Here is a 20,954-nt window from a genome sequence, read left to right on the forward strand (position 1 = left end):
TGGAGGTTTACAGCATGGAAACAGGCCCTTCGGCCCAACTTGTCCATGGCGTCCTTTTTTAAACCCCTAAGCTAGTCCCAGTTGCCCGCGTTCGGCCCATATCCCTCTATACCCATCTTCCCCATGTAACTGTCTAAATGCTTGTTAAAAGACAAAATTGTACCCTAAATATACGACAAGATTGTCCCTTTATTCTCTCACACCCTCCACACACAGGGTCCAAGTGAAGTGACCATCTTGCTGGAACAGTTGTTCAGTTTAGCAAAGCCCAGCAACACCCCCCCCCCCCCCCCGCCTTCCTCCCTCTCAGGAGTGAAGGGAAGATTTCATTTCACAAGTTGATGACCTCTTGATATTTCATTTCCTGTGTGGGACTGGGCCTTGGGGGGGGAGTTGGTGACATTTTAACAGAAACAGACGTTGCCTGCCGGTGATGTGATCCTGGCTCGGTGACAGTGTCCTCAGAGCGGGACCCGGGCGGCTGCCAAGAAAGGGTAGGCCCAACGTCAGAGTTAACACACAAGCTTTGTCTGTCAAACGTGCGGATTGGACACGATTGACGGGGCAAAGACTGCCGACTGACTGAGCGCAGCAAAACAAACGCCAAGGTTAAAGTTTATATCGAGGGTGATGTTGGTTATCTGAGGAAGCACCTTGGAGGAGATTCCGCACAAATTCTCCTGAATTCTACCTATCGTGAGGCCTGGTTTCAAAGACCAGGTGTATCATTCTATCTGGGCCCAACTATCAGTAGCATTTATAGATGGAAAATAAACCCCTTTTGTATTGTCTGGAATACAGCAGACTGAGGGAGGATCCAATTGAGGAACTGTGAATCATAGAATCCTACAATGCAGAATGAGTCCATTCAGCCTATCAATTCTACACTGACTCTCTAACAGAGCATCTCAGCCAGGTTCTATCCCCATAACCCTACGTATTTACCCCCTAACCTACACATTGTGGGACACTAAGGGGCAATTTAGCCTGGCCAATCCACCTAACCTGCACATCTTTGGAGTGTGGGAGGAAACCGGAGCACCCGGAGGAAACCCACGCAGACACGGGGAGAACGTGCAGACTCCACACAGAGAGTGACCCAAGCCGGGAATTAAACCCGGGTCCCCGGCACTGTGAGGCAGCAGCGCTAACCACTGTGCCACCGTGCCGCCACGATCTTCATAGAATCCCTACACTGCAGAAGGAGGCCATTTGGCCCATCAAGTCTGCACTGACAACAATCCCACCCAAGCCCGATCTCCGTAATCCCAAGTATTTATCCCGCCAATCCCCCTAACCTACACATCTTGGGACTCTAAGGAGCAATTTAACATGGTCAATCCCACCTAACCCGCACATCTTTGGACTGTGGGAGGAAACCGGGGCACCCGGAGGAAACCCACGCAGACACGGGGAGAACGTGCAGACTCCACACAGTGACCCAAGCTGGGAAGCAGACCCGGGTTCCTGGCGCTGTGAGGCAGCAGTGCTAACCACTGTGCCACCGTGCTGCCCCAATCTTCATGAATGACTGAACAGGCTTGAGGAGTCAAGAAGGTTGTACCTCCAGTAGTGCAGCATTCCTTCAGCACTACACCGGAGAGCCAATCTTTATTTTGTGCTGAGGATCTGACAGTGGGACTTGATTCCTTTACCTGACAGGGACATGATAGGGAGGGTTATCTCGTGAGGAGAGGTTGAAAAGGCTGGTCCAAAACACTCAAGTTCCTCATCCTCTGGCACCTTCTAAATCATAGCATCACAGAACCCCAAAATCCAGAAGGAGGCCGTTCGGCCCATCAAGTCTGCACCAACCTCCAACAGAGCATCCCACCCAGGCCCCAACCCTGTAACCTCATGTATTTACCCTGCTAATCCAACTAACCTCCACAGTCTAAGGGGCAATTTAGCACGGCCAATCAACATACCCTGCACATCTTTGGACCAAAACCTCTTTTAAAATTTATTTAAGAATTAACTTCCAGGTCAAACATTCCAGTTCCTGACAACTCTAGGGAATAAAAAAAATCTCCTAGATCTTTTGCCAGTCGATGCCCACTTGCCAGACTCCTGAATGCCAGGCTGTGATTTTGGTTCAAGGCCTACTTCACAGGTTAGCCATGGGGTTTTGGGTCAGTATTTTTTCCGCTAAACTCTCTCGTAATCCCTGGAAGAGAAGAGGTCAGGGGACTAACCCAATAGATATCGTTAAGATTCAGAAAGGGTTTGGGGCAGCACGGTGGCACAGTGGTTAGCACTGCTGCCTCACAGCCCCAGGGATCCGGGTTCGATTCCTGGCTTGGGTGACTGTCTGTGTGGAGCCTGCATATTCTCCCCATGTCTGAATGGGTTTCCACTAGGTGCTCTGGTAGGAATTTGGATTCAATAAAAAATATCTGGAATTTAGAATCTACTGATGACCATGAAACCATTGTCGATTGTCGGAAAAACCCATCTGGTTCACTGATGTCCTTTAGGGAAGGAAATCTGCCATCCTTACCCGGTCTGGCCTACATGTGACTCCAGAGCCACAGCAATGTGGTTGACTCTCAACTGCCCTCCAAGGGCAACTAGGGATGGGCAATAAATGCTGGCCCAGCCAGCGATGCCCATGTCCCATGAATGAATAAAAAAAATTCTATGCAATCTATTGAAACATACAATAAGGGTGGCACAATGGTTAGCACTGCTGCCTCACAGCACCAGGGACCCGGGTTCAATTCCAGCCTCGGGTTACGTTCTCCCGTGTCTGCGTGGGTTTCTTCCGGATGCTCCGGTTTCCTTCCACAGTCCCCAAAGATTAGCGGGTTAGGTGGATTGGCCACGCTAAATTGCCCCTTAGTGTCAGGGGCATAGAGTATAAAAGTTGGGGTCTGATGTTGCAGTCGTATCGAACGTTGGTTCGGCCGCATTTGGAATACTGCGCCCAGTTCTGGTCGCCACACTACCGGAAGGACGTGGAGGCTTTAGAGAGAGTGCAGAGGAGGTTTACCAGGATGTTGCCTGGTATGGAAGGGCTTAGTTATGAGGAGAGATTGGGTAAACTGGGGTTGTTCTCCCTGGAAAGACGGAGGATGAGGGGTGACCTAATAGAGGTGTATAAAATTATGAAAGGCATAGATAGGGTGAAAGGTGGGAAGGTTTTTCCCAGGTCGGTGGTGACGTTCACGAGGGGTCATAGGTTCAAGGTGAGGTCGGGGGGAGGTTTAACACGGATATCAGAAGGACGTATTTTACACAGAGGGTGGTGGGGGCCTGGAATGCGCTGCCGGGCAAGGTGGTGGAGGCGGACACACTGGGAACGTTTAAGACTTATCTAGATAGCCACATGAACGGAGTGGGAATGGAGGGATACAAAAGAATGGTCTAGTTTGGACCAGGGAGCGGCGCGGGCTTGGAGGGCCGAAGGGCCTGTTCCTGTGCTGTATTGTTCTTTGTTCTTTGATTAGCAGGGTATATATGTGGGGTTATGGGGACAGAGTCTGGATGGGATTGTGGTTGGTGCAGGCTCGATGGGCCCAATGGCCTGTTGCACTGTAGGATTCTATGAACAGGGAAGGTCTTTTGGCCCATCGTAGCTGTGCTGACTCTTTGAAAGAGCCAATTAGTTCTGGCCCCCTGCACTTGCCTGCAAATTCTCCCATTTATATCCATTGGAACAAAGTGGGCACGAGCTAACTGCTGGCACCCCCACATCCAATTCCCCTCAGTGGTTGGGTGCATGAATTCAAATTGAGGGTGCGGTGCATGCTAAAGAACTGAGTCTCCTGCCTGGAAAGATGGAGAGCAACGTCTACAAAAAGGTTTCAGGGTCTTACCGGGAGCCGTTGTTCTGGGGGAGGGGCTCTGTGTTGGGCGCGGAGGTTGGCTGAATTTGCTGGGTCTTTGCACTGTCCTGAGGACCTCCCTCTGGCGCCGCAGCTCCTCCTCTCGGTCCTGGGCTGCTCGGATGTCCTGTTCGATCATCGACAGAGTCTTCTGTTTGCGGGAGCGCAGTTTGAAGGGTCCCGTCTGGGCAATGACCTCGGGCTCCTGCGAGTGACTGGCAAAGACGTTGTTGCGGGAGTAATCCGTCGGCTCCAGGTAGTTGGCACTGTCGCTAAAGGGGCTGAACTCGGGCTTGTACAGGGAAGGAGGGGACCCAGCGCGGGGGTCATCGGTGCTGCTGCACGGCCTGCCCACCGCTGACGGGAAGCTCTCCCCCTTGTGGCTCTCCGTCTCGCCGGTAGGGGAACCCTTTGGCACAGAGGGTCGCCGTTCCTGCGCCGAAGGTGGCAATGCCTGCGATGGTTCCAGCACCACCGCCTGCGGTTTCAACAGAGACGGAGGAGGGTCGGTGCCCGCTTGCTTGCGGTCCAGTGCTGTTGGCTGCTGCGATGCCATTTGACCAGCGTCGCCCGTCGCAGTGTCCGTGCCGCTCTGCTGAGCCAGTGCAAGTTGGATGGCGTTCTGCACCAACATCTCAGCTCGATACTGCAACTCCCGCTCGGAGTCCGACAGCCCTGGATACGTTAGCTGGTACAGCTCATCGTCGCTGAGTGAGCTCAAGGCTCCGTCTCTCTTGTGAGAGCTTTCGTCTCGCTCTCGGTCGACGGGTGTTAACGCGTGGGGGGTCTGAGGCTGGGAAAATTCCTGAGACCCCCCTAGGGAGTAGTCCAGGGAAACGTTCGTGGTCTCGTTCGAGGCTCCGCTGTCACTCACGTTGTCAATACTGAAGTCATTGGAAAGGGTCTCCATCACTGTGGTGTCCTGGGACCGGAGGGACAACTCATCCAGGCCAGAATCCAGTTCCTCTGACGTGGTGGGCAGGCCAATGCATTTGAAATACTGCTCTGAAACATCGCTGTCCCCATCTTCGTTCAACACTGCCAGCACCGCTCTGACCCGGGTGAACCCTTCCTCGTCCACACAGGCCTTGTGGTTCATCTCGGCTTTCGTGCCGTCGCCGATATGTTGGTCGGGGGATGGTTGCCGGGGCGACGCCAGGCCCGAGGCCTCTTTCTGATGATCGGCCCGCAGTGCTGGGGGTGTCCCCGGCATGGTGGCCATTGGTCCTCCCTCTGGCACGAAGCTGACTTTGGAAGCTTTGACAACAGCCACCTCACTGGCCCCCACATGCACCGTCTGCCCCTGGACCTCCGCTGGCTCAGTCACTACCACCGAGGCTGCCGGGCCCTCCCTTTTAGGTGCCTCGGCCATCTTTAATCCCGGCCTCGGGGTGACCCCTCTGGTGGCAGCCGGCCGCTTGTGTCCGGACCGGGTGCCAGGTTCGGATCTGTTCTCCATTTTTAAAAACTGCTGCCTCGCCGTGGAAAAATCTATCTGCTCCGTGACGACATCTTCTCTGCTTACGATGGCGGGCTCTGGCGTTACGAAAACGTGGGCTTTCTGCCTGGGGGAGACTGGGGAGAGACCCCCACTCTGCTTCTTCTGCTTCCGTTCTGCGTATTTCTTGTGCGACTCCAGCTTGTCTGGGTCCAACTGCTCTTCGATAGACTTCTCTTGTGGTGGCTTCCATTTCTCTGCGATGCTGGGGTTCTTCTTTACCACCTGGCTTTTGATCACCTCCTGCCTCGCTCTCTCCAGTTCTGCTATTTCATTGGACGCTCGCATCTTCTTAATCCTGTAGGCTTCATTTGTGTCATCGTCCACAAAAAGTCTGGAGGGTTTTTTGTCCTTATGGGAGGCCCGGAGTTCAAATTTGGCCTCTTTCTTCAGAGGGACAATGGCAGCTTCTCCGTCCTGCGAGGACCTCCTGGAATTTGACCCCTGTTGCTGTTCGCCCCCCACGTTGTTCTGATTGGGACCGTGTTCCGCCGCGGCATTGCCCAGCGAATGGCCATTCAGCTTCACCTCATCCTTCCTTGCATCGCCAGCTTCCTGTTGCTCAATGAGAGGCGACTCTTCCCTCGTCACGGTTACGGCGGGATTGGCAGGAGGGACTGCAGTGTCGGGCGCCGTGGCAACAGCTGGGCTTGGCTCAACCACCGTCACGGCGCACGGCACGGGAGAAGTCGGCACATTTGATCCGTTCTCCAGATTGGAATCGCAACAGTTGGCTTCCAGAACCTCATCGAGATACCTGATCTCCTTCGCAACGTCGCTGTCCAGTGATTCGTGCCGACTCTGGACGCCGTTCTGGCCTCTCCCACCCAGGTGATTGAGCTGACCGTCCACTGCAGCCGATTCTGAGACCGCCACCTTTGGCATCACCGTGCTGCTGGTCTTTGTACCGTCTATTTCCATCCTCCTTTCTTGTCCAGGAGACAAATGGGCAGGGCTGGACGAATCAGTCCTTTTTCTGCATTTTCCCTCCGTCCGTTCGCTCTCGTCCTCCAGGGGGCTGGGAGGGGGTTTCTGCACAACATAAAAAGGCAAAAACCATTAAAGTCTCAAACATCCAAACAGCATGAAAAATACATCACATTACAGTTGCTGGACACTTCACCCTTGGCCATTTGGAGAACAACTTATGGTCATTCAAGAGCTGCCTGGGTGCGTCCCCCTCAACAAGGGACCTATGGGAGCAGGGCACACAACTTGGTGTCTCCTCAACCAATCAGAAGGCTTACAGAACTAAGGCTAGTAGATGGAATTAAGATACGGATGATCGAATTGAAAGGTGGAGAAGGTTTGAGGGGCTGGAGAAGGTTTGAGGGGCTGAATGGCTCCTCCCTTTCCTTTGTTCCTTCCTCTCACGTCCTGGACTGTCTCCTAATTAGACAGAGCCTTCCTACATTTGCCCCTTTTGTTCCAGAAGGTGTCTTAGTCCCAATGGCCCATACTTCCATCAGCTAGCCACCAACACACTTTGCCCTCGCCCATTCAACACAACAGGAATCACTGAGGAGGAGGCGGTGGCCTAGTGGTATTATCGCTAGACTATTAATCCAAAAACTCAGCTAATGTTCTGAGGATCTGGGTTTGAATCCCACCACGGCAGATGGTGGAATTTGAATTCAATTAAAAAAATATCTGGAATGAAGAATCTACTGATGACCATGAAACCATTGTAGATTGTCGGAAAAACCCATCTGGTTCACTAATGTCCTTTCGGGAAGGAAATCTGCTGCCCTTACCTGGTCTGGCCTGTGTGTGACTCCAGAGCCACAGCAATGTGGTTGACTCTCAACTGCCCTCCAAGAGCTACTTAGCATGGGGAATCAATGTTAGGTTGATTGGCCATGCTAAGTTGACCCTAATGTCAGGGGGATTAGTAGGGTAAATATGAGAGGTTTCGGGAATAGGGTCTGGGTGAGATTGTGTTCGGTGCAGATGGGCCAAATGGCCTCCTTCTGCACTGTAGGAATTCTATACTAGCCCAGCCAGCGACGCCCATGTCCCATGAATGAATGTTTTAAAAACTGAGACGCCTTCTAGATCTGGCAAGTACCTTTTACCCACTCAGTTCCCCAGCCGACCATTCACGACAGGGTGGGCGGAATTTTACGCCAGTGGGATTTTACAGTCCCGCCGCAGTCAGTGGAGTTTTGAATGGCGCTCCCATTCATTTACCCCCTCCCATCACCACCGCCACGGGGCTGTGACACTCCGGCGGGTAACACTTCTGCCAGAGGAGCGGCGGTGGGGAATTATGGCCACGGAGAGATTAAGCTAGCATGTTCAATTCCAACGAGGGACATGACAACAAACTGAGTCTTTAAATACAGCACCTTGGAGAGGTTATTCGGGTTTATTTATAGCAGTCAATAAGAACATTAGCTTTGGCTTTATCAGTGTGCATTGTCAGACCATGGTTAAGAGCTGCATAGATTTTGTTTTGACAGATTATATTTTGCCACATCGTTTTCTCTCGGTGTCATTTCCCCCCCCCCCCCAAGATTAAGTTTACCACATTTCCTCTCATCGTTGCTTCAAACTATTAAACTCTGTGTTTTGATCGGGTACTAGCAGACTGAGTGGAGAACCACAGCGAGGATGACCTTATTAGGTCCACCACTCTTGCATATTTAAGCTTGCTGACACCAAGCCTTGTTGCTTTAATCCAGATTTAGCAGTGGAGCAGTTAAAGAGTTGCCTTGTGTGGAGCTGTCTTGCTTGCCTTCCCAATTCTCGGTGGAATAGACCCAAGGTTATTTATCGTTTACCTCACAGCACAGAGGAGACCACCCAGCCCATCGTGTTCGGGATATCCCCCTGGATTTAGATGCCTGCCTGAGGAGCCTCGACAATCAGCCTGCCATTCCCCTGCCCTATTGAGGCCGCCTCTACCCCCCCCCCCCCCCCCCAACTCCCCCTCCCCCACCAACCCAAGGCTGAGGGTTGTCAACTGTGATTGGAAGTATTCCTGGAGGTTTCTTCACATGACATGCTCCCCCATGTTTTTCTTTTATTCATTCGTGGGACATGGGCGTCGCTGGCTGGGCCAGCATTTATTGCCCATCCCTAGTTGCCCTTGAGAAGGTGGTGGTGAGCTGCCTTCTTGAATCGCTGCAGTCCACATGCTGTGGGTTGACCCAGAGTGCCGTTAGGGAGGGTATTCCAGGATTTTGAGCCAGCGACTGTGAAGGAAAGGTGATATATTTCCAAATCAGGATGGTGAGTGGCTTGGAGGGGAACTTGCAGGCAGTGGTGTTCCCATATGTCCGCTGCCCTTGTCCTTCTAGATGGAAAAGGTGGTGGGTTTGGAAGGTGCTGTCTAAGGATCTTTGGTGAATTGGTGAATGTTCTAGCCATTAAGTCAGCCTACACAGCCACCCGCTCTGTTGAGGGGAGTTGGTGGTGTCGTGGTAATGTCAGTGAGCTCGAGATCCAGGTTGATGCACTGAAGACATGGGTTCAAATCCCACCATGGTAGCTGGTAAAATTCAAATTCAATTAATCTCTGCTAGCCCCATGAGGAGCTAACTGATTGGTACCTCTCTGCATGCGCAAACTTTTCCCTTTCAAGTATTTATCCAACTCTCCTTTGAAAGTTACTCTTGAGCGTGTTTCATCTCCATTTCAGGCGGTGCAGTGCAGCTTATAAACAGAGCATTGATGTACACTGAAAAAAAATTCTCACGTTCCATCCAATCCCTTAACTGATTACCTGAAATTACCTGAAATGTCTGCAAAATGCCACAAATCTGAAAATACAAGAAAGTGCTGGAAATTAATAAAATCTCAGCAGGTTTGGCAGCAGCTGTGGAGCGAGGGAGAAACAGTTAATGTTTCGAGTCCAGCTCTCCAAAAGAGCTGGTGCAGACATTATGGGCCAAATGGCTTCCTTCTCTGCTGTAACAGTTCTGGTGATTCAGAGGAAGAGTCATAATGGAATCGAAACGCTAACTCCAGACACTGTGCAAGCAGCCAAATGTTTCCGGCATTTTCTGTTTTTTTTTACCTCAGATATGTGTTTTTTTATTCATTCGTGGGACATGGGCGTCGCCGGCTGGGCCAGCATTTATCCCCCATCCCTAGTTGCCCGAGGGCAATTGAGAGTCAACCACATTGCTGTGGCTCTGGAGCCACATGTAGGCCAGACCAGATAAGGACGGCAGATTTCCTTACCCATAGGACATTAGTGACCCAGATGGGTTTTTCCGACAATCGACAAAGGTTTCACGGTCATCAGTAGATTCTTAATTCCAGATTTTTTCATTGAATTCAAATTCCACCATCTGCCGTGGCGGGATTCGAACCCGGGTCCCCAGAACATTAGCTGAGTTTCTGGATTAATAGTCTAGCGATAATACCACTAGGACGTCTCCTGGTTTTGAGTGAGGCATTGTGAACATGCACACGGTGATGCTAATCCATGCAGATGAACTCATTGTATCAACTCCACTGGTCGATCTGGGAGTGGTTTTCAACAATATTTTGTATGGGAGGTTGTCTTGCAAACACTGATAAACTCCAGGGTATCCTGACCACACTCCCCTGTCTACATCAACAGGAACTAAGTAGAAACGGTTGAGAGCTTCAAGTTTTTAGGCGTCCAGATCACCAACAACCTGTCCTGGCTCCCCCCCATGCCGACTCTATCGTTAAGGAAGCCCACCAACACCTCTACTTTCTCAGAAGTCTAAGGAAATTTGGCATCTCAGCTACGACTCTCACCAACTTTTACAGATATGCCATAGAAAGCATTCTTTCTGGTTGTATCACAGCTTGGTGTGGCTCCTGCTCTGCCCAAGACCGCAAGAAACGACAAAAGGTCGTGAATATAGCCCAATCCATCACTCAAACCAGCCTCCCATCCATTGTGGTGAAGAAGGCATATGGCATGCTTGCCTTTATAGGACGGGGCATAGAATATAAAAGTTGGGGTCTGATGTTGCAGATGTACAGAACGTTGGTTCGGCCGCATTTGGAATACTGCGTCCAGTTCTGGTCGCCACACTACCAGAAGGACGTGGAGGCTTTGGAGAGAGTACAGAGGAGGTTTACCAGGATGTTGCCTGGTATGGAGGGGCTTGGTTATGAGGAGAGATTGGGGAAACTGGGGTTGTTCTCCTTGGAAAGACGGAGGATGAGGGGAGACTTAATAGAGGTGTATAAAATTATGAAAGGCATAGATAGGGTGAACGGTGGGAAGCTTTTCCCCGGGTCGGTGGTGACGTTCACGAGGGGGTCATAGGTTCAAGGTGAAGGGGGGGAGGTTTAACACAGATATCAGAAGGACATATTTTACACAGAGGGTCGTGGGGGCCTGGAATGGGTTGCCGGGCAAGGTGGTGGAGGCGGACACACTGGGAACGTTTAAGACTTATCTAGACAGCTATATGAATGGAGTGGGAATGGAGGGATACAAAAGAGTCGTCTAGTTTGGACCAGGGAGCGGCGCGGGCTAATTGTTCCTGGTTTCTCGTTTCAAGGCTTCATTCTATGATCATCTTGCTGGTGCCAGTACAGAGCGAGACTGCGGATAGTTGGGAACCTGTCTCGGGGGCAGGGAATTCATATGGTGTTCGTGGAAGTGGAAATGAATAGGGTTGGGAAGCATTTTCTGATCAGGGCCAGTGTGATCTCCTGGACTCGTTTCGATCGCCTCAGGGGGTCGGAGAGGAATTTCCCAGATTTTTTTTTCCCCATATTGGCCCTGGGGTTTTCACCCTGGGTTTTCGCCCCTCCCTGGAGATCACATGGTCTGGAATGGGGGGGTGGGGGTGAGTTAATAGGTTGTGATGAACAAAGCATCATAGCTGTGAGGGACAGCTCGGTGGATAGGATATTAGTATGTAGATAGGCTGGAAAATTGGGCGGGGATCCTGGATTCAGGATTCAATCCTGGACCGGGGAGCGGCGCGGGCTTGGAGGGCCGAAGGGCCTGTTCCTGTGCTGTATTGTTCTTTGTTCTTTTGTTCTTTGACTCTGTCTACACTTCCCGCTCCCTCGGCAAAGCAGCCAGCATAATCAAGGACCCCACGCAATCGGACATTCTCTCTTCCATCTTCTTCCGTTGGGAAAAAGATACAAAAGTCTGAGGTCACGTACCAACCGACTCAAGAACAGCTTCTTTCCTGCTGCTGTCAGACTTTTGAATGGACCCACCTCGCATTAAGTTGATCTTTCTCGACACCCTAGCTGTGACTGTAACACTACATCCTGTACTCTCTCGTTTCCTTCTCTATGAACAGTATGCTTTGTCTGTATAGCGCGCAAGAAACAATGACTTTTCACTCTATGCAAGTACATGTGACAATAATAAATCAAATCAAGAGTGCAATGTCCCAATCTCATCGGCCAAGGGACAAAATGAGCAACTGAACGGATAACAGCGATGAGATTGCAGTGAACTAATTTGTACACACACGTCATACTCCAGAGCTACGGAAAACAGGAGATAACAAATTGAAAGGAATTGTGTAGAGTTCCTGGAGTTAGTTTAGAAGCAGGCTGGGAAGCCAAGTTAGGAGGCTCTGACTCAATGGTGTTAAAGACGTTGCCAACCCTCCATGATTAATTTCTGGAGATTATAAGGTAAAGATAAATCTCCTGCAGGCAACCCGGGGAGAAAAACCCAAAGGGCATTAAGGAAAACGGAGGAGCCCTTTACACTTTCTTTGAACAGATTCTTTTATTAGTTAAAAAAATAGCGGCAATGGGAGGAAATAATGCTGTTTGACTGCAGGGTGGCACAGTGGTTAGCGCTGCTGTCTCACAGCTCCAGGGAACTGGGTTCGATTCCCGGCTCCGGTCACTGTCTGTGTGGAGTTTGCACATTCTCCCCGTGTCTGCGTGGGTTTCCTCCGGGTGCTCCGGTTTCCTCCCACAGCCCAAAGACGTGCGGGTTAGGTGGATTGGCCATGCTAAAAATTGCCCCTTAGCGAGCTGAGATGCATAGGTTAGAGGGATTAGCAGGTAAAATATGTAGGGATATGGGGATAGGGCCTGGGTGGGATTGTGGTCGGTGCAGACTCGATGGGCCGAATGGCCTCTTTCTGCACTGTAGGGTTTCTATGAATTCTATGAATTCCAGCCTCGGGTCACTCTCCGGATGTGGAGTTTGCACATTCTCCCGGTGTCAGCGTGGGTTTCCTCCAGGTGCTCCGGTTTCCTCCCACAGTCCAAAGGTGTGTGGGTTAGGTTGATTGGCCATGCTAAAATTGCCCCTTAATGTCAGGGGGATTAGCAGGGTAAATATGTGGGGTTACGGGGCAACGGCCTGGGTGGGATTGTGATCGGTGCAGACTTGATGGGCCGAATGGTCTCCTTCTGCACTGTAGGGATTCTATAGTTCTGTGATTCTATGACTGGGTGGGGTTGTGGGAATTGGTGGGGGGGAGGGAGTGGGGGGAGAGGGGGCGAGCGTGGGGGGCACCTCCGGGGATATTTCCCACTAAAATTGGCAACCAACAGGGCATGTGATGTCTGGTCAACTTGCCTGCTTTATAAACAATGGCCAGGATCTTGAGCCCAGACCCTCCGTGCGTGGGATCACCAGCAGTGTGTGGGGGGTTGCAAAATCCGGAGAAAAACCCGAAATTGCCAATCTCGCTGGCGATGTAATCAGGATCGCGTTCATAATGGGTGGCCTTTAAAGATGGCGGCCATGGAGACTGTTGCTGGTTCTAAGAGTCTCCGCCCCCCCCCAAAGTAAACCACACCCACTTATTCCCTTCTCTTTAAAGAGGCTCAAACTCTCGGGGGAAAAAACTGGTGTGTGCAATGAGAGAGCTTTTATTTTAATTCAATTGTGGAACATGGGCATCACTGGCTGGTCAGCATTTATTGCCCATCCCTAGTTAGACGCCAGTTTTCTGACTGAGCCTGATGCTTTGACAAATTCTGATAAGGTTGCCCCTCCCAATATTCTCTCAAATATGAAACGTCTGCCCTAAAGCGGTGTGGCACGTATTAAAGGACGATAATGAATAGACTTTATGACTATAGGAGCTGATAAATTGGCTTGTGAAGATTGTACTTTGAAATGTTGAGACCAAGTTGTAAATATGACTATCAGATGCTCCAGTGAACCTCTTCCATCAGAGTGGTGTTCCTTAATATGGTGATAACATAAAGCACACACACACACTGGACACATCATCTGACTGACTTGCTCCTGTGCCTAATAACGCATTTCTGAATTGTAAGCTTCGCGAAAGTTCTGATGGCAAAGCTCTTCCATCACAGTTGCTTAATTTACATTTCAGACCGTACCTCTTGCCTGTTCCGGTGTTACACTGAGTCAATGGCTGGAGAAGTGTTTGTAAATGTCCAGCCCTCACAGAACCTTTTCCTTGTGGATAGTCAGAAGCTTTTTCCCAGGGTGGAAGAGTCAATTACTAGGGGGCACAGGTTTAAGGTGCGAGAGGCAATGTTTAAAGGAGATGCACGAGGCAAGTTTTTTTACAGAGGGTGGTGGGTGCCTGGAACTCGCTGCCGGGGGAGGTAGTGGAAGCAGATACGCTAGTGAGTTTTAAGGGGTGTCTGGACAAATACATGAATAGGATGGGAATAGAGGGATATGGTCCCCAGAAGGGTAGGGGGTTTTAGTTCAGTCGGGCAGCATGGTTGATGCAGGCTCGGAGGACCGAAGGGCCTGTTCCTGTGCTGTAATTTTCTTTGTTCTTTGTTCAGAGTCCAAAACTCCATGGAAGGGATTTTCCATCCTCGTCCCAAAACCGGAAAATACTGCCCAAGTTAACGGACCTTTGCATGGTCCGCCCCCCCGCCCGCTACGATTCCCATGACGGGTGAGACGGGAAAATTACCCCCCCATAAGCGCTGAGCTTTATAAGCCTTGGATAGTCAAAGCAATGGAGCCAGTTCAGGTATATCTCAATATACCCTGTTCCATGTTTGGATGAACAACACTGTGTTGTAGAGGGTTGCCAACCCTCCAGTAGGGAACTGCTTTGTATATGTTTAAGGCAGAGGGAGAGTGATTGTTGGCCAGCTAAGGAGTCGAAGGTTATCAGGAGTAAGTAGGCTTAATGTGGAGTTGAGGTCAGCTCAGATCAGATCAGTCATGATCTTACTGAATGGCGGAGCAGGCTTAAGGGGCCGAATGGCCTATTCCCGCTCCCAATTCATATATTCATATTTAGAATCATAGAAACAACACTGTAAATAAATATCCAATAAAAAAATCCATAATTAATAAGGACTTAGAGGAGAAAAAAAAGAGCCATCCCAAATGGAAACCCTCTTTGACATCTGGGGGACGATGGGCTGGAGAAGGTTTGTTTATATTGTGTGAACTTCTTTGGATTTGGAAACTGTTCCAAAGAATTTTGGGGGGGGCGGGGGGAGGGGGTGGGGTGGTGACAAATGCCTCACCCTTATTTTTAAACCCAGTAAGATCTCCCTCCATTCCAGACACAATCATAGAATCCCTGCGGTGTAGAATGAGGCTATTCGGCCCATTGAGTCTGTGCCAACTCTCTCTGGCACTGTACCTTATTCAGGCCCTTTCCCCCACCCTACCCCCCGTAACCCCGTGCATTTCCCATGGCTAATCCATCTAACCTACACATCTTGGGACACTAAGGGGCAATTTAGCATGGCCAATCCACCTAACCTGTGTTTCCTCAGAAGGAACTCTTCAAAGATGTAGAAATGAAAATGCAACAAAACTTATTCCAACTTATAAATCAAAGAAAGGGTTTAATAAAGAAACTTCATTATTCCAAACTTGGGGCCTCGCCCTGGTCCACTCCAAGCTTCCCACAATTCTACATTGTTCCTTATTTATACTGAGTCAGCTGACCCTAACATCTTGTTCCCATTGGCCACATTACATCCAATACAAAGTTGTCACCGTTTACACTCTAACAACCTGCACATCTTTGGACTGTGGGAGGAAACCAGAGCACCCGGAGGAAACCCACGCTGACCTGGGGAGAATCCAGACAGACAGTCACCTAAGGCCGGAATTGAACCTGGGTTCCTGGCACTGTGAGGCGGCAGTGCTAACCATTGTGCCACTGTGTCACCTCAGTTCATTGCAGGAGTGTTATGCTATGGAGGTATATAAGTTCGTTCAAGGCTTCAGGTTGACACAAGCACCTCACAGAATCCCGACAGAATCCATAGAATCCCTATAGTGCAGAAGGAGGCCATTTGGCCCATTGGGTCTGCACTGACTTTCCAACAGAGCATGCCCGATGAGTTCCTTTTGAAGGGTTATTCTTGTTGTTATGCAGATAAACATGGTGGGTGGGTGGTGGGGGGGGGGGGGGGGGGGGGGGGGGGTAGCACTGCTGGTTAGCACTGCTGTCTCACAGCGCCAGGGACCCGGGTTCGATCCCCGGCTTGGGTCACTGTGAGAAGTCTGCGCATTCTCCCTGCGCGGGTTTCCTCCGGGTGCTCTGGTTTCCTCCTACAGTCCGAAAGACGTGCGGGTTAGGTGGATTGGCCATGCTAAATTGCCCCTTAGTGTCAGGGGGGGCTAGCTAGGGTAAATGCATAGGCATGATGTGGAGATTCCGGCGTTGACTCACCTGATGAAGGAGCAGTGCTCCGAAAGCTCGTGATACCAAATAAACCTATTGGACTTTAACCCGGTGTTGTGAGACTTCTAAATACATGGGATTATGGGGATAGGGCCTGGGTGGGATTGTGGTCAGTGCAGACTTGACGGGCTGAATGGCCTCCTTCTGACTGTAGGGATCCTATGATTCGACAAGAAAAGACATCCGTTGACCCAAGAGGACTGGACGGTGACCTTGTGGCCTTGAGCTACACGGAATAACAGCCTGGTTTAGTAATGCCGCGCTGAGTTGCGATAAGTCTGTGCAGCGAGACTCTGGCTCACTGTCAGGGAATTTGAGAAAGTGAGTTGTTGTCACACTGCTGTGCAGGAAACCGAAAGTCAGTTAGCGGGATGTTAAAAGTGGCCTTTCTGAGAAGGAGATACATATTTCTGGAAAAGAAAGTCAACAGGATTCTTAGAAATGGTTGAAGGAGGACAAAGGTGGGAAATAAACAAAAAGAATCAAGGTAAGAATGTTCACACAGCGTGCGGAATTTTTCAAGGGAATGTTGCTAATAGTTTAGATCCCGGACAAGGATTTCTGAAACGCAGCTAAACTTAATTTTGCTTTAAGTGAGGGCTGAGGAGAAAGGAGAGTTAGAAGCAGCTGGAGACAGTAGAGTTGACATTCTGATTTATGTCAACAGGAAACGAATGCTCCAACCATTATTTGGATTGCAATATGCCCTTCGATCACAATGTGAAGTTTGATATCGCCCCCATCCATCATTTAGTCATCGTTCAAGACTTTTTACGCCCCGGGCTAGAACTGCCTGAAGTCCGGAGTGATTTACTCCTATTTTTGACAGTATAGTCTCATTTAAAAAATGCTACAATTTTCTTCCAAGGTTGCGGTATTGATGAAGTGTTTGGATTACAATTTCAGTTGTCTTTTCCATTAACTACCTCCACATGCAGTAGCGTCACAAGTTGGTTTACTTCATGGAATAACATTCTGTGGCAGCGTCACTGACCAGGCAACACAGAATGTGTTTGTTGGCAGCTTTGTAAGCAAACTAACTCCATGCCACAGTTACCCCCAGATGTGATGCTTTCCCCGATGGCCTCCCATCTCCCACTCTCTATAAACCTCCACCTCACCCAAATTTCTGCGGCCTGTATCCTAACTCACACCCAAGTCTCATCCTTGTGTTCAAACAATCCTTGTTTCCTTCAACCCATAACCTTATCCACCTCACAACCCTCTGAGAACTATGAGTTTCTCCAATTCTGGCCTCTTCCTAACTGAATTTGGTCACTCGACCATTTGCAGGCCCTGCAATTAGCTGCCTAGGCCCAAAGCTCTGAAACTCCTTCCCTACACCTTCTCCCCTGTGACTGGATCCTAGACTTCCTAACCCACAGACTGCAATCAGTAAGGATAGGCAGCGACACCTCCTCCACGATCATCCTCAACACCGGTGCCCCACAAGGCTGTGTCCTCAGCTCCTTACTATACTCCTTACACACCTCTGACTGTGTGGCCAAATTCCCCTTCAACTTGATTTTCAAGTTTGCTGATGACACCACCGTAGTGGGTTGGATCTCAAACAATGATGAGATGGAGTACAGGAATGAGTTAGAGAATCTGGTAAACTGGTATGACCATAATGATCTCTCCCTCAATGTCAAGAAAACAAAGGAGATAGTCCTCGACCTCAGGAAGCATAGTGGAGGACATGCCCCTGTCTACATCAACGGGGACGAAGTGGAAATGGTCGAGAGCTTCAAGTTTCTTGGTGTTCAGGCCACCAACAACCTGTCCTGGGCTCTCCGTGCTGATGCTATAGATAAGAAAGCCCACCAACACCTCTACTTTCTCAGGAGGCTAAGGAAATTCGGCAGGTCCGAATTTGGCACGACTCTTCCCAACTTTTACAGATGCACCGAGAAAGCATTCTTTCTGGTTGTATCACAGCTGGGTATGGCTCCTGCTCTGACCAAGACCGCAAGAAACTACAAAAGGATTATGAATATAGCTCAATCCATCACGCAAACCAGCCTCCCATCCATTGACTCTGTCTGTATTTCCCGCTGCCTCAGAAAAGCAGCCAGCATAATCAAGGACCCCACACACCCTGGACATTCTCTCTCCCATCTTCTTCCATCGGAAAAAAGATACTGAAATCTGAGGTCACGTACCAACCAAGTCAAGAACAACTTCTTCCCTGCTGCTGTCAGACTTTTGAATGGACCTGCCTCAAATTAAGTTTCTTTTCACCCTAGCTGTGATGTAACACTACATTCTGCACCCTCTACCTTCCTTTTCTATGAACGGTATGCTTTGTCTGTATAGCGCGCAAGAAACAATACTTTTCACTCTGTCCTAATACAGGAGACAATAATGAATCAATTCAAATCCCTTCCTTTTAGATGCTCCTTAGAATGTAATGTGTTAACATTTGGTCACTGGCTCTAATAGCTTACGTGGCTCTTGTGTCAACTTTTGTCTGATCACCTTCCTGTGAAGCTCCTTGGGAGATTTCACTTAGTTATGGGATTTCCAGCTCCAGCTGGACATGGCGGCACAGTGGTTAGCGCTGCTGCCTCACAGCGCCAGGGACTTGGGTTCGATTCCCGGCTTGGGTCACTGTCTGTATGGAGTTTGCACGTTCTCCCCGTGTCTACATGGGTTTCCCAATTTAATCCAGATAAATGCGAAGTGATGCATTTTGGAAGAAATAATGTAGGGAGGAGTTATACAATAAATGGCAGAGCTATCAAGAGTATAAAAACACAGAGGGACCTAGGTGTGCAAGTCCACAAATCCTTGAAGGTGGCAACACAGGTGGAGAAGGTGGTGAAGAAGGCATGTGGTATGCTTGCCTTTATAGGACGGGGTATAGAGTATAAAAGCTGGAGTCTGATGATGCAGCTGTATAGAACGCTGGTTAGGCCACATTTGGAGTACTGCGTCCAGTTCTGGTCGCCGCACTACCAGAAGGACGTGGAGGCAGTAGAGAGAGTGCAGAGAAGGTTTACCAGGATGTTGCCTGGTATGGACGGTCTTAGCTATGAGGAGAGATTGGGTAAACTGGGCTTGTTCTCCCTGGAAAGACGGAGAATGAGGGGAGATCTAATAGAGGTGTACAAGATTATGAAGGGGATAGATAGGGTGAATGGTGGGAAGCTTTTTCCCAGATCAGAAGTGACGATCACGCGGGTTCACGGGCTCAAGGGGCGAGGTATAACTCAGATATTAGAGGGATGTTATTTACACAGAGTGTGGTGGGGGCCTGGAATGCGCTGCCAAGTAGGGTGGTGGAGGCAGTCACGTTGACATCGTTTAAGACTTACCTGGATAGTCACATGAGCAGCCTGGGAATGGAAGGATACAAACGATTAGTCGAGTTGGATCAAGGAGCGGCACAGGCTTGGAGGGCCGAAGGGCCTGTTTCCTGTGCTGTACTGTTCTTTGTTCTTTGTTTCCTCTGGGTGCTCCGGTTTCCTCCCACACTCCAAAGATGTGCAGGTTAGGTTGATTTTCCATGGTAAATTGCCCCTTAGTATCAGGGGGATTAGGAAGGTAAATACTTGAGGTAACGGAGATAGAGCCTGCATGGGATTGTGGTCGGTACAGGTTCAAAGGGCTGAATGGCCTCCTTCTGCACTGTAGGGATTCTATGATTCTGGGAGATGTCACGTGACCAAGCTACCTGTCCCCCACCCACCTTCCCCCACATATTCTCCCGCCATTGGGTCTCTCAGCCAGGCCGAGAGCCACGGAATTTGGGACCGCCCGACTTCCCCAGGCCCAGACCCTCACTGCATTGCAGGCTGAGGAACCCGCACCCGCCCCCTCCCGCTTCTGCCTGGCACCCCCTCCGGGAATGGGCGGCCTCTTGGAGAGAACTAACCCACCTGCACTTCCTCTGTCTCAGAAGTGAGGAATGAGGGTGGTGAGAAGATCCAAACTACCAATCCCCAGGCCCCACAGATAGGCCGAGGGCATCAACACTTCTTTGGGGTCCACCATCTTTACTGGAAGGAGAGCCAATGCTCTGCAAATGTCTGGCTACCACCCCCACTCCCCACCCCCCCCCACCAACCTTCCCCTCCCCCGAGACCAAAGTTACAGCTGTCTGCCACTCCCTCGCTCACTCAACATCCATCCTGTGCACCCTGTTAAAATCTTTTAGCTTGCTTTTAATAATCACCAGGAGATAGATGGTGCCGATTCTGGTAGACTCCCTTCCAATTTCGGAGGGTTGGCGACTGTACTTCATTGAAGGGGCTTTATAAATGGAGGTTGTTGTTGCAATGAAAGAGAGATGCATGCTACTGTTGCCTGCTCTGATCCATTCTTCCCTCGAAGCCACTGGTTCCTTGCTTTGCCCAGATTTTTCTTTCTAAAGCTTAAAGTTTATTTGTTAGTGTCGCAAGTAGGCTTACATTAATGCTGCAAGGAAGTTACTGTGAAAATCCCCTAGTCACCACACTCCGGCGCCTGTTCGGGAGAATTTAGCATGGCCAATTCACCTAACCAGCACATCTTTCGGACTGTGGGAGGAAACCGGAGCACCCGGAGGAAACCCACGCAGACACGGGGAGAACGTGCGAACTCCACACAGACAGTGACCCAAACTGGGAAGTGAACCTGGCGCAGTGAAGCAGTAGTGCTAACCTCTGTGCCATTGTGCCACCACTTGCACCAATAATTGCTAATTCTCGATTCACCCGATCGCCAGCCTTACTCCCTTTCGCCCTCACTCGTGTCCCTCAGTGTGAGATCTGACACTTCAGTTCCATTAAAAATAAAAATAAAACACATTAAGCATGACCTTTGGTAATCTGGTTGGTATGAACTTTAAGGATTAACTATATAAACCCTTCAAAATTGAAATATATATATATATTTAGCCTGCTGCCTGAGGTGGAATTCTGAGACTTCTGCAATGGAACGTTCTGGGGGCAGAGTAAGAATAATTTTCCATTGGAGAACAATTTAATATGTTAAGTACCAGCAGTTGCCCTCATCTACCCTGTTTTTCCCAAAACTGGAACAGTAGCTTGACTTTGACTGATATAGACT

General features: G+C 49.9%; 1 protein-coding gene across 2 annotated transcripts in view; it reads right to left on the reverse strand.

Moving 5' to 3' along the window:
* Positions 1 to 20,954, reverse strand: part of LOC144494767 (A-kinase anchor protein 2-like) — a 172,391-nt gene that overhangs the window by 25,140 nt on the left and 126,297 nt on the right. For both annotated transcript variants that reach the window (XM_078214078.1, XM_078214077.1), the window contains exon 2: positions 3,819 to 6,357. In XM_078214078.1, coding sequence (XP_078070204.1) covers positions 3,819 to 6,246 — 2,428 coding nt within the window. In that variant the 5' untranslated portion in view covers positions 6,247 to 6,357. The remainder of the gene's footprint in view (positions 1 to 3,818; positions 6,358 to 20,954) is intronic.

The sequence above is a fragment of the Mustelus asterias genome, chromosome 6 (assembly GCF_964213995.1).
Source record: "Mustelus asterias chromosome 6, sMusAst1.hap1.1, whole genome shotgun sequence".
NCBI lineage: Eukaryota > Metazoa > Chordata > Chondrichthyes > Carcharhiniformes > Triakidae > Mustelus > Mustelus asterias.